Genomic DNA, 14098 nt, shown 5'->3' with positions numbered 1-14098 from the left:
GCCCAGGAAGCCGGGTCTAACAACAGCCAACAATTTAACCACGATCCCACCTCTTTTTTAAAGTATTATATCAACAACCAAAAGTACTACTTCAAAAAACATGCATCTACAATTAGATGTGTATAATTACCAAAGAATGTGCATGGCTGCTTATGCAGTATAAACAATTATCAATGTATCATGGCAGCAGCCTACAAACATGACAATAGCAAAGGGCCGTTGCTGCAGACCACAGCCCCAGCCCCAGCCCATGAAATCGAAAACGTACTGGTCTTTCTGAGGCATTCATTTCCAGAAGGAAAATGGTATTATAACCTTACTGCACTTTCAAATACTGCTCTTTTTTCTTGGTGATGGACTTCAAAGACTATTAGAATTTCGTTGCTATGCTCTTTAAATGCAGGAAGGTCCTTTGCATGACTCCTCTGATGATGAGTATCAATTTACGACCTCATTTTGAGCTGAGCCGTAACATGACGTCCACCAATGATTGACGGATGCCCTGTGCATCTCTCTTGGTTTATCCACATTATTTACAGGCAGAGAAGAGATCTGTTTCTGACAATGAGGCCACAACTGGCTCATTAGAAACATTATCCTGCCTGACATTCTCTGGCTGATGTGGTTCCAGAGGCCTACTAAAATTAAGGCAGTTACTTCAATGCTGTATCCACCATTTATTTTCTGTCTCAGGGCACCATTCACATCATGGTAATCCAAGGCAGAAGAAAACAACCAAAGACACCTACCTACACATTGGGAGATTTCTACCTTCAAGTCCAGACATTCCTTCTTCATTTTCTAAAAATAACCCCACACTTTTTTGGGTTCCTCTTCGAAAACTGAAGAAAATACAGTCTGGTCCCCCACCCCCATTGGCATGTTAGGGCATCCCATATTGTTAAGTTTTGCTGAAAGTGCCACCACCATGGCAGCAGAAGTAGTTTTAGTGAGAAAAACGCTCCAAACATGTAGTCATTCCTAAATATGTTGGGTTAACTGTGGCTGGCCCGCTTGGATCAAAATTAACTACTGAGTCCCTTTGCTCACATAATCATGGTTCAATTCAGAAGCGAAAAGGAGTTAGATCGTAGTGTTGTTCAAACTCACGTACCACTTCAATATTTTGGATTTCTTGGGAGGAACTCCCTCTGGTAGGTATTCCAGTTTGGGCTCTTGCTCATGGCCTTACACTCGGGTGGTCAGAAAAGATGTGTTAAACCTTAGACCTCTCTGTGAATGCATCATGCCTAGAGTGAGAAAGAAAATTTGCCTCACTGCCAATTGAATCCTCACTGTGTTTTTAAGAAGGATTACCCGTCAGAGCAGAGAAAGAATACCAGTCTCTTTGCTCATTCAGCCATCAGCTGTAAAAGTGAATTGTTGCACCGCAGTTGTGCTGTAGGAAGTTGAGCAAAGATCTACAAAAATAGCAACTCCTTCCCTCTCCTCATGTTTCAGATGTGGCTAACATCTTCTGAGTTTTCATGTTCTAAGAAGTCCAAAATAGCTATCTCGCTCTAATTTCCTGTTGCCACTAGTTCACCTAATTTTCTCTTCTTTCACTAACCACCGTTGCCATATTTTATTTCAAGTTGGTCCTATTTTATTTAATTGTCTAATGCCTGGTTTCCTAATCAACTTGTTATTTCTCATTATTCCACCAGCACCTGAGGCCAGATTTACTAACCTTTCACGCAATGCAGTGTAGCAAGGCAACTTTCTGTGCTGTGTTGCATGAAAGAGAAAGAGCAGAAATGCACCAGACCTACTAAGATATTGTGCACTACTGCTCTCTCATAACACTGGCAGGCAGCCTAGCACCAATAAAGGCACCCTTGCATCACAGCTCAGAGATGCCTGTGTTACAGGCAGAATTGTCTTTGTGAAGGAAGGAATACCTTCATGCACAAAAACAATCTCTCGAGGCATGTTCCTCTTTCTATGTTTTGCAGAATGCAGGACACATAAAAACAGGAAATAACAGGGAGAAGATAAGACTTTTCTCCTTGTTAAACCATCCTCTGCAAGGCATTGTGATTTCACACAATCCCAGGTGTAGCATCCTCCCCAGCCCAGTAGCATGCAAATGACAAAGCCACACACAAAGCTCTGTAGTGCACGTCTTTATTCTTGGGCGTGCAGCCGTTAACAGCCCACACTGCGTCATAAACTGTATTAGCCACACCCAGACATACCCAACCAATTACGTCATTCTCCTACGGAGTCCATCAAAGACCAGAAAGATCCTGTTACTCATTTTTACAAGACACTACATTTCCCTCTTTGTTAAATAAAAACTACAAATATTACATATATGCATTATAGTTCCTCGATGAGCCACCAAGGCGCTCTAACCAATGTTTCAGATCTCGTCATGTGAGGTTGATGAGGCGTAGGAGAGAGGCTTACCTCGGGTACAGGTGATGCAGAGGCAGGTGTATGAATTGGGCTTTTCGGACTCTCAGAAGAACATCTCTCACTTTGAACATCTAGAGCCGACAAACATCGAGGCTGATGCTTGAAATTTGATGAGTCTCTCAAGATGGACTTTCCGGGATGTTGACTGGTCACCATATGTCCTTTGCTCATCACAGCCCTCAGTGGATTAGCATCAAACAGAGCTTTAGACTTGTGTTTCTGTTTGTTTTTTACCAGGACCCGGGATCCTTCCTTGAAAACTGTGTCCTAACCACATTGTAGTTTATCAGCATTTGTCTTTATTCTGGTCTTGTGAAAGGAATCTGTTGTATGGATGAAGTCAGCATCTGCCGACCTATTAGTGGTCCATTGTGGCAATTTTGTTCCTGTGGCTCACCAAAAGATCAAGGTGGCGGGGAGTTGATCTGTAATCAGAACACTGAACTACTCTCTTTAGGGTACCCGTGAGTTGTTCGATAACACCATTTGCCTGTGGCCAGAAAGGTGCAATTTTCTGATGTTTAACATTCGTATTAGTGAGAAAGTCCTTAAACTCTTGGCTATTGAAAGGTGGGCCGTTGTCAATCTTTAGAATGGAGGGAACACCCCATGTTGCAAAAATGTAATTTAATGTCCCAATGATTTTGTCAATCGGGATTGATGATAGGTATTCCACAAAGGGAAATCATGAGTTCTCATCAATTGTTACCATGAGATGATGTCTGCTGTTTAGGGTTCCAAAGAAATCAACAGTAATCCTCTCCCACACTTGCTTCGGAAGATCAGAAATAACTAATGGATGCTGTGTTGTTTTGGGTAAAAAGCTGTTGTAAAAATGACACACCTTTAATTCTCTTTCAACTCTTCCATCAAGGAGAGGAAGCCACAGTCGTTCTCAGAGAGCTCTATTAGTGGAAACAATGCCATGATGACCCTTGTGTGCTAGTTCAATGACTTGTTGTCTCAGACTCTTGGGAATGACAATTATCGAATTTCGTAATATAATGTCTTCTTGAATAACATAAAGTTCCTCTCTCACATTTTTGAACTTTTGACATTCAAAGTCATCTGTAAGAGGTTGAGTATGTTTCCTCTAGGAATGCTGTGCAATGATGACCTTCAGGGCAAGCACATCTCGATCTGTGTTTGTGGCAGAGTTTGTCCCACAGATATAGCTGCAGGTGTGCTTGACTTGACTATGAAGTTAATATTTGTCTCAGTCACTTTAGACGCTGTACTTTGCCACTGCAATGGTACTCTTGAAAAATAGTCTGCGGGATTTTGAAATTATATACCTTCACTCTGTGTCCCCAACATCTTAAATGATGCCTGAAGTGTGTACATCCCTTGTCCAATGGCTGCATTTGTCATAGTCGCAGCTACCGATGCAAATGTCTGAACGTTAGTATTGTAACTGTAACTTGCTGTACCCTTGTATAATGCTACTGTTGTAAAGAGCGCTGATGCCTTCGGGCCATGCCCGCACTATATAAAATTGCAAAAATTAAATTAAATAAATAGCCATATGTTGAGATTGCAAAACATCGGCGTAACGCCCACTCCAATGCTTACTTGCTCTAGCCCTTTAATTGTCTCTTAAAAAAGGAAACAGCCCACTTAGATCTCAAAGTTTCGCAGGCAGTGGTCACCTTATGTCGAATTAGAAGGCAAGCCTTTTTGGGGAACTCTGTGAGGGACCTGTGTCCACACTCCACAGACATCAGCAGGAGAGAGGGGTGTACAGGGATAAACGCGCCTTGTGCTATATTGTTTGTCTTTGTCAGCATTACGGCTTTGGCATACGGGGGAAGAGAAATATATAATAAAGCGGGCCCACACCCCTGGCTTGCTCTCGTTCCAGTCTGGTGTGGACTTTGGTGCCAAATAAAACGTCTGCGATAATTAACAAGCGATCTGTTGTTTCAAAGAGCTAAAGCACTCCCAGCGGCTGCTAATGCACTTCGTCGCCCCGAGAATAACTCCCAACAAACACGGATGTCCTGGCACACTGGACTGGAGGCTAATAGCGTGTTGGGGGCAAACAATGGCTTTCGCGTAAAAATACTCCCGATAAGCGTTGGATGGGCTTGCTTGGGAGCGAGCGTGGGTCAGCGAAAAGGGAGACAAAAACGAGCGCCACAGCGAAGCAGCTATGTTTGTGTTTGTCAGCTATCAAATTTACAAAGCAGTTGATGAGCATGGGCAGTCCTTTGCGCGGCTTCATCAGGTCTTGCCGTAAACAGCTGTGCCACTCCGACTGACCTAACAAGTCCAACTGATGCCCTGCTTTAAAAAATCTGCAATATTGACACGGGCATAAAGAATATAAATGCGCGCGGCTGCTATTGTTTACCTCCTATATTACCTGCAACTCAGCATGCTGGGTTGCAAAAAACGTAAAAGAAAGTTCCCCTCAAACACACATCAAACAGAAAAGTGGACGAAAACAGTAGTTAGGCGCTGCTGCTTCCGGACTAAACGGAAGTCAGTATCTGATCAAAACCCAGCTAACAAGAGATATGCCAATGTTAAACAAATGGCGAGCAGCAGGAGATATTACCCGGCAATAGGTGGAGTTTCACCCAACATATAGATTACTTGAAGTCTCAGAGAGACAGTGCACGCACTTCCTAGGCGAGACCTAAAAACGACCAGGGAAGTGATTATAAACTTTAAGGCCAGAATGTGGACTAGAAAAAAAAGCAGTTCCTTAAAACGGGTGAAGGACTATTCTTTATCCCAAGTGTAGTCATTAATCCTTTGGCAAGAAGAATACTATAGGATACTTTGGGCATCCACTTCTTAACCGCTCTTTGAAAGAAACAGGGAGAAATATCATTTTTTAAACTCATCTTTTATTTGGGTGCCTAATATAAATATGGTCCGTTAAGAGCTCGCTACCCTTTCTACCCCAGTGCATTTACCGAAAAGGAAGTCAGGAAAGGCCAGGTGAAGAGCTAAATTTTCACCCAACTCCAGGTGAGTAATATGAGCCCATTGCATGGAAATAATTGTAGAGTGAACAAAATATTTGTACCTGGAATCGAAAATGTGTACCATGTTTTAATATTAATCCCAGGAGACACTCTCACCCATCCTCTTCCCAGTAACAGATTGTATTCTATTCTTATACCCATAGGTGCAGTGGATACAAAGCCTTATTGCAACGGGCGAGGAAATTACAGCACTGAGACCTGCAGCTGCATCTGTGAGCCTGGCTGGACAGGACCCAACTGTTCAGAATCAGAATGCCCAGGCCACTGCCACAACAGAGGAAAATGTGTAAATGGTAAATGTATCTGTGATGAAGGCTTCACTGGTGTGGACTGCAGTGAACTCACTTGCCCCGACGACTGCAACGATCAAGGAAGGTGTGTCAATGGCATCTGCGTATGCTTCGAAGGTTATGGCGGGGAGTACTGCAGCCAGGAGATCTGCCCAGTTGAATGCAGCGAGTTTGGAAAGTGTGTGAACGGGCAATGTGTCTGCGATGAAGGTTTCACTGGTGAAGACTGCAGTGAGCCGCGCTGCCCCAACAACTGCAACAATCGTGGGCGCTGTGTGGAGGATGAGTGCGTCTGCGACGAAGGATTCACAGGAGATGACTGCAGTGAACTGATCTGTCCCAATGACTGTTTTGACCGAGGCCGTTGTGTCAATGGAGTCTGCTTTTGCGATGAGGGATTCACAGGGGAGGACTGTGGTGAACTGACATGTCCCAACAATTGCAATAATCATGGTCGATGTGTGAATGGACTCTGCGTCTGTGATGATGGGTTCCAAGGTGATGACTGCAGTGAATTGCGATGTCCCAATGACTGCAATGACCGTGGCCGATGTGTCGATGGAAAATGTGTGTGCAAAGAAGACTTCATGGGTGAAGACTGCTCTGAATTGAGATGCCCCAATGACTGCAACAACCGCGGCCGATGTGTCAACGGCCAATGCGTGTGCGACGAAGGCTTCATGGGTGAAGACTGTGGAGATTTAAGATGCCCTGGTGACTGTAACAACCGTGGCCGATGTGTCAATGGCCAGTGTGTGTGTGATGAAGGCTTCCGAGGTGAAGACTGTGGTGAGCTCAGATGCCCAGATGACTGCAACAACCGTGGTGTCTGTGTCAATGGTCAGTGCGTGTGCGACGAAGGATTCATGGGAGAAAACTGTGGTGAACTGCGTTGTCCAAACGACTGCAAGAACCGTGGCCGGTGTGTCAACGGACAGTGCATTTGTGATGACGGCTTCAAAGGTGAAGACTGCAGTGAGCTCCGGTGTCCTGATGACTGTAATGATCGTGGACGCTGTGTCGATGGACAATGCGTGTGCGATGAAGGCTTCACTGGAGAGAACTGTGACTCCTTGGCCTGCTTGAACAACTGCAATGACCGGGGCCTTTGCGTCAATGGCCAATGCGTCTGTGAAGAAGGCTTCTTGGGTGTAGACTGCTCTGAAGGTAGGTAACAGTTACTGTTCATTTCACGTCATTTGTTTAATGATCTACAAAATGCATCATTGTGTACTCTTTTGAAGTGTTTAAGACAGGGAGGGCTCCATTCCTTCAGATGGTGCACAGGCCAGTGCCGCAAATGCATAGACTGTCTCTTAACGCAAGCCCATCCCTTCCTGGAAAAAGGATTACTGCAATAATGTGAGGACAGTGGTTGATCAACTGCTATCCGATACAAAGTGAAAATATAGTCTTCTGTGAGTAAATTGTTTAATGTCCCACTCTTCTAGTTTGAGTTGGTAAAATGCAAAAATCCAGTCCGACTGTTATCTACGTCTATAAAGCTGCGTTTTTAAAGCATCTTTCACCTTTCTTATAGTATTCAACTCCATAGATGCCAATGAAACATAATATAATAGTTGTCTGTGTGCCTCTTTAACAGGAAGTCAGGGTCATAATTCAATCTGGCATCACAGAGAGCTCTGCTTAGCTGAAAATATAAAGACATTTAGGAGACTCAGACAGGAACAAACTTTTTCCAAACTTCATCCATATAGTAACCTTTTACTTTCACGGCTAAGTCAATCTCATTCTTTGCATCTATACCGATAAAGGTGATTTTGATGTAGGCCAGAAGATACCCCTCCCACAAGCACCTGGGGGCCAGAATATCAAAGTGGGCAGTAACACAATCTACTGAGAGTCCACAGTCAGTGATGTAGGTCACTTCAGGTGCTCTCATGCCACTTGTCAATGCTCACTCAAACCAGGAGGCCAGGTATAAAGAAACCACATAGGAGTAAAACACCAATTTAATTTTACGAAGTAAACTGATCCGGTGTTACTTTCCAGATGCTTATTTTTACATATTACAAACTGGAAATCAGCTCTTGTGTAATACCCGATAAGCAGGGCATGTAATATCCTCGCCTCTCAGTTCTGGGGAGTGTATGAGAAGCAAGCCCTGTTGAAAGTACCACGAGACCTCCCCCAGGTAATTAACACATATTAAACACATGGCACAGCCCTGGCCTTTGGATATTGCAATAAAATAGCACATTAGACTAATAAAATAGCAGAACAGCGCTAGTAATTGACTACAGTTTGGGACAGAGCCAAGACAGGGCTGAACAAAGAGGCGTCTGTACAGAGCAAACTAACAGAGCTCTGGAAATGATCTCGTGCCTTGATTACACTTTATTGAAATAAACAAAACTGCCGTCCCTACAGCACAAGTACGTCAATCAACGGCAAGAGGATTTTTAAAAAGCGCATTCATTAATTTTCTCCTGTGAGCCCAAGGATGAGGTTCTCAGAGCCCTCTTGCAAGCGCAACTCTTCCCGCCTTGGCATGTGGCTGTCAACATAGATAACATGTTTTCCAGATTGTCAGTAACATGCCTATGCTGTTGTGAGTCCGAATATTATGCGGTACATATCGACGTGCCAAAATATTGCAGCTTACAGACCGAGGACCGAACTAGTGTGAAGATTAGCACTTGTAAGTAAGTGTAGGTAACCTGTTCTTAACTCCTATTCTACATATCTTGAACATATACATTGTCGAGTCACATATAAGTGTAGTTAAATATAGTAAACATAAACTTCCCTTCACAATATTTTAGTTCTCTTTATATAGGCTGTAATGTCTTTTTTGAGAGTTTTATACAGCGCGAACTAGACCTGAAGGTATCAGAGCGCTTTACATGAGCACCATTTATTACAGACGGACACATTCATTTTTGTTAGGCACATCGAGATTAAGCGATTTGTCCAAAATCACAAGATGTTGAGTTTACCTGCCGAGACTCGAACCGGGTTCCCCAGGTTCGAGGCCGACAGCCCTAGCCATTAGGCCTCATCCTCTCCCCAATGCTTTGGTACATGGCTGTTCTCAACTCAGTGTTCAGGTAGTGTACCTTCCTATGCTTCAGACGTGTAATTACATTAGGTAACAAGCCCGATTTTCATGCTTTTGTTGTTGACATGCAGTTACACCAGATTTCATGTCGAGCTCTAGTCAAGCCTTAATCTGGCTTCCATGGCAACAGCATTTTCAGCTGTCAGCTGGATGAGTTCAACCTGTCCTACATTAAGCGAGGAAGAGGGAGATTCCTCCTCAAGGGATTGCAAGTGAGCACTCACACTCTGGCATCTCTTCCACTCACATCTGCAAGTCTTTGACTTGTTTTTAATGTGTTACAATGATAAATGTATTCCTTCGCAACTGACTTGCCACAAGAAATTAATCATTTGCTCTTGCAATCAGACCTGACTGCTGACGTCACAATGGACAATGCGTTCATCTTTAGGTGGTCGCGCATTCTGCACTGTTGTCAAGACGTTTCCCTTTATTGACGTATCTCACTGATTTTAGCCTCAGTGATAGTCCAATTTCGAACCTTGGCTGAGGTCTACAAATAAAACCCGCAACGCAGCGGAGAGAACAGAGTTGCACGTATATACAAAGATGTGGTGCAGTTCTGCTCTCTCTTTGCATAGCAGCACTTTATCCTGCCATGCACCAACGCAGACACCATTGCATCATAGTGGAAGGGTGTATGTGTTGTGGTCAGAAAAGGTTTTGTGCCAGAAGGAACACCTTCCTGTACAAAAATTATGTTGAAAGGCAATTTCCTCTTTGTATGTGTGCTGCAGAATGCAATGCAAAGGGGCACCCAACCCTTTAGTGGGCCCCTGCTTAACCCACGGCCAATTAATATTTGTGAGATATAGGAGGCTTGGTGCCCCTCATCACATTCTACAGGGGAGGGGTGCATCATTTTGCTACTGACCACAAGGGTTATTTTGTAATGGTTTGCTCTATTGCACTGTAGTTTCTTGTTGCAATATTGCAATATTGTCCGTCCAGAATGTTTCAAGCAATGTGAGCCCTTTATTATATTTGCAGCCAGGGAATCAATGTTTATTTTCCCCAACTTGTGTAATGTATTACGTTAACAAAACTCACTCCAGTACATGCAGCGATTGCCGCAAGCTGTCTCTACAGAGTTCAAACGGCATTAAGGCTTTACAGCTCCATCTAATAAATGAGACAATTAGTCTACAGCTTTCATCGCAGTTTTTACTCATCACGGAGAAAACCACAAAAAATGTAATACTTTTGCAACTTTTCTAAATGTTCTCAGCTCCGTCTAAACCAAGAACATTGCTCTGTGCCTGGGCACCCACCCTTTAAGCAGCCAATCTTGTCATCAGAGATACCAAGAATATATTGACTTATGTTATCATCAAGTCACCTGTCCCACCTCATATGCTGAAAGTCATTTCGGATAGCCATCCCCAAATATTACCATAAACAGCATATACCATTTGTTTCTATAAATTGGGAATTTTTGAATAATTCTCTAATAGATGTGTTAAAATGTACTTGTTGTCCTACTTTGCAATGCTCAAACTCCATCACTGATACATAAACACATATAAATTGATCCGCCATTTATACCACACTTCCCAGGCAATTTAATACCATATTTCAGTTATTACACCTTCTTTCCTTTCTGTTATTTTTTCTTTTACTAGTTTCCCCTCCAAAGGACCTGACAGTGACAGAAGTGACAACACAATCTTTAAATCTGGAGTGGGCGAACGAAATGAAAGTCACAGAGTACCTAATCACCTACGTCCCCACCAGCCCCGGTGGCCTTGAACTGGACTTCAGGGTGGCAGGAGACCAGACCACTGCCACCATCCAAGAACTTGAGCCTGGTGTGGAGTATTATGTCCGGGTCTTTGCAATCCTAAGGAATCAGAAGAGTATTCCAGTCAGTGCCCGAGTTGCAACCCGTAAGTAAACATTGACACTTTGCACAGGGTGCCAGTTTTCAGACATGCCATGGGGTGGGCTTTGCTTACTCACCATAATTGATTTGGGAAAAATAGTTTTGCAACAGCACAATCCTTAAGACAACATTTGGATGAGAATACATTACTCAGAAAGTGCTGTAATGAGGGGACTGTGGTAAGAAAACAGACATAAGGCACACATGATACCTACTATAGGACTTTGCTCTCCTTCATCCTCAAAGCACAACTAGATCTTCAATAAAAGATAAATTAAAAAAAAATAAAACTCCAAGAGGCTGCAATGAAGTGATTACCACCCACTCTCTGTTAGTATGGCTCTTGAAATATTACATAGTGTGAATCAAAATCTTTTCCAGAGTTTTGATGCCTTCTATAAATTGTTTGCAGGCTGAATGACTAAGTGACACTTATTCAAGCATCACTCTAGTGCAAGTTTATGTCCCCTCTGATCAGCAAACATATTGATCTATTTGCAGACAGATCATTTTGTGCTTCCCTGACAAATCCACTTGATACCCTCCATTCTTTACTACAGATCTGCCAACAACTGATGACTTGAGATTCAAATCAGTCAAAGAGACATCGGTGGAGGTGGAGTGGGACCCTCTGGACATCTCCTTTGAAACTTGGGATCTCATTATTCACAACACGGTAAGTTCAGCGTCCCCTTTTTTGATGAGGTGATAAATATGTTCAGGGCAAACTCCATCCAAAAAGGAAGTATTTAATAGATTTAGAACCAAGGTTGACTTCATTTTATTTTATTTTGAGCTGGCTGTGATCAGTCCTAAATGCAGCATGGGCACTGTCTTTGTATTGAGGGAGCACAATGACCTTCCTGGACCTTGACCGGAAGTTTAGGAAAAAAGGGTGCCCCCCCCCCCGCCCAAATAAGAGCTTTTGGCGGGATGGTGCCACATACTTTAGTTCAGCACTGTATAAGTGCATTGGGATAAAATTCATAAGTTTTTATATGAAGATGTGAAGAAAGAAACATGAAATGGGCCAGTAATTCAGATTCTTTCAATGTACCCACCAGCAGAAAGTCATGTACATGCCCCTTTTAACCTACAAGGGAATTGTGTGTTGCTCATCTGTACTATATTTAGAGCTGAATGAGTCCCGGCGCATAGCCTTGTGTGCTCCTTCTTCCTGGGACGGGGTGGGGGATTCATCTGTCCCAGCACTGGTTGAGACATGCCTGAATGGCTAGATGTGTTCTCGATTACGTTTGTCAACATATTATGAAAGGATATCCTTAGAAATAAACATCACAAGAATTGCAAGTAAGAGGGTCTGGTTATCCGACTATTTGCTTGAAATGGTGCATGAGCTATTGAAGACTTTCGATCATTTCAGAAAGAAGAGAATGGGGAGATAAGCACAAGCCTGCAAAGGCCCGTGACATCCTATGTGCAAACAGGCTTAGCACCAGGCGAGACCTACAACTTTTCCATCCATGTTGTAAAGAACAACACCCGAGGACCTGGACTTGCCAAAGTGACCACCACACGTGAGTGTCTCAAATTACACTAGATTGTACCATTAAGAAGAAACACATTCTGTGTAAGGGTTTATTCATTCTCTAGAATATCATTTTAAAATGCCCTAAGGTTCATGGAGGTCAAAGCATGTGAGTGGAAATATTAGGGTCAAGGGATTAGATGGAGAAAGGAAGAAACTAGGTAGCCACATTTTGTGATAACCAGTTGTTTTGACTGAGCAGTACAAAAATTAAAATGTTGACTAAACTTGGCTGTGGCTGGTCTGAATGTCAGTCTTCTATCAGCCAAGGGCCGCAGAGTTGGAAATGGCAGAGAGGCAACCAATGATGCAAGCCTGGTGAATCTAATGTATAAATAAGGGCCCCCTGTAAATAATAGGTACTCCTAGAACGGGGAAATAGTTCAAGAACAAAATAACATATCTAGGCAGTAAACATGGATTATAAGATTATGAAGCAATATCAAAATTCTAATTAATTGAGACAGTGTACTCTCACTGCGGTCAAAATAAGTTTAAATCATTTTATTTATATTGAATAAAACATCTGACAATATGTACAAAGAAGCGATAAGGATAGCAACAACATAAGATAGACATTACTAGCACAAAACAGTGTTTCCAACAAAATACATAATAACAGGAAAAAGGTGATACATATACTGGCTTATGAAGCAAGAAAAGAAAGATGGTAATTTCGGTAGAGAGATGTAATTTTTCGGTAGAGAGATGTAATTTTCTACGCGCGTTTCGGCATTAAAATGCCTTCTTCAGGAAAAAGCCAAAATAATTCCTAAATAAAAAGACAAAAATGGGTTTGTATAAACAATTATAACACATGGACATACATATAATTTCAGCAATCGATAAGAACTTTGTTTCTTAAAAAGATGTTTAGAGACCTATGTACAGAGTATATTAGGTCATCTATATGTACATATGTATGACATAGTGGAGTACACTGTATCCATATAGAAAATGTTCACAAGTATGAGGTTGGCACACACGAAAGAAAGGGGAAAATAAAACCCAACATTGGGAAAGAGTTACTGATATAGTGCATCAGAAAAGAAATAAAAGATATAATGATATAGTTAAGAGACAAAAAGCTGTCTCAGGATAAGACACCACCGTGCTAAAGCGTGAAAGAGATGAAACAAAAACAGTGTACGTGCTACTCAATGAGAGTCCAAAGAATACCAATCACCAATAAAGCAAGCCTGGTGAATAGCAGGAAAGGAAGGGATGCTCAAATATAGGGAGAGAGAAGAAGATGAACGAAGAAATGATGGTTTCAAAAAAGAACAGAAAAGGACAACGAATCAGTGGTAGATGTCCACAGAAAGGGAGTCGGTGGTTGAGGACTTGGGGAATGAATGAACATGTAGGAGTGGTCAGAGTGTTGATGAGAACCTAAAGACAATGTGGACTGAGGATGCTTTAACTTGTAATCTTCATGGTTATGGAGAGAATGGAGCAAATTAAACATAGCCTGTGAGGACCACCAGTATTTGAGGTGGATACTTAAAGCTAATTTGGGGATAGTCACATTTTCAGAAGCATATTGAAAAGAGTTAGAATAAGTGATATGAGAAAAGGAAATGCCAAGTCCATTAAAGACAATGATCTTCCTGGCTGTAAACAAAAAGAATGAGATAGAGGTTATATGGTGACATTTAGTTTAGACATAATTGGCCCATGACGTTTGAGTGTGGGAATCACTGTTGTAGTGTGCAAACCAAGTGAAAAAGTGGGAGAAATAGAACTGACTGAACAATCAGGATAATGATGGCCGAAAGCACAAATGAATAGAGTCAAGTATTTCAGTACATATGGAATTGAAGACAGGAAGAGACATGATTCTGTAAGTGAGTATCTGGGAAGCAAGAATGAAGAACA

The 14098-nt window shown here is 42.4% G+C and overlaps 1 protein-coding gene across 4 annotated transcripts in view; it reads left to right on the top strand.

The window, feature by feature from the left end:
- The window catches only part of TNC (tenascin C), a 152052-nt gene that overhangs the window by 51036 nt on the left and 86918 nt on the right, over positions 1–14098 (top strand). For all 4 annotated transcript variants that reach the window (XM_085612018.1, XM_085612010.1, XM_085611999.1 and 1 more), the window contains exons 3-6: positions 5561–6874; positions 10412–10675; positions 11232–11347; positions 12056–12209. In XM_085612018.1, the coding sequence (XP_085468144.1) occupies positions 5561–6874; positions 10412–10675; positions 11232–11347; positions 12056–12209 (1848 nt within the window). The remainder of the gene's footprint in view (positions 1–5560; positions 6875–10411; positions 10676–11231; positions 11348–12055; positions 12210–14098) is intronic.

Source organism: Triturus cristatus, chromosome 1_2 (genome assembly GCF_964204655.1).
Source record: "Triturus cristatus chromosome 1_2, aTriCri1.1, whole genome shotgun sequence".
NCBI lineage: Eukaryota > Metazoa > Chordata > Amphibia > Caudata > Salamandridae > Triturus > Triturus cristatus.
The sequence above is the reverse complement of the archived record's forward strand: the minus strand, read 5'-3'. Positions and strand labels throughout refer to the sequence as shown.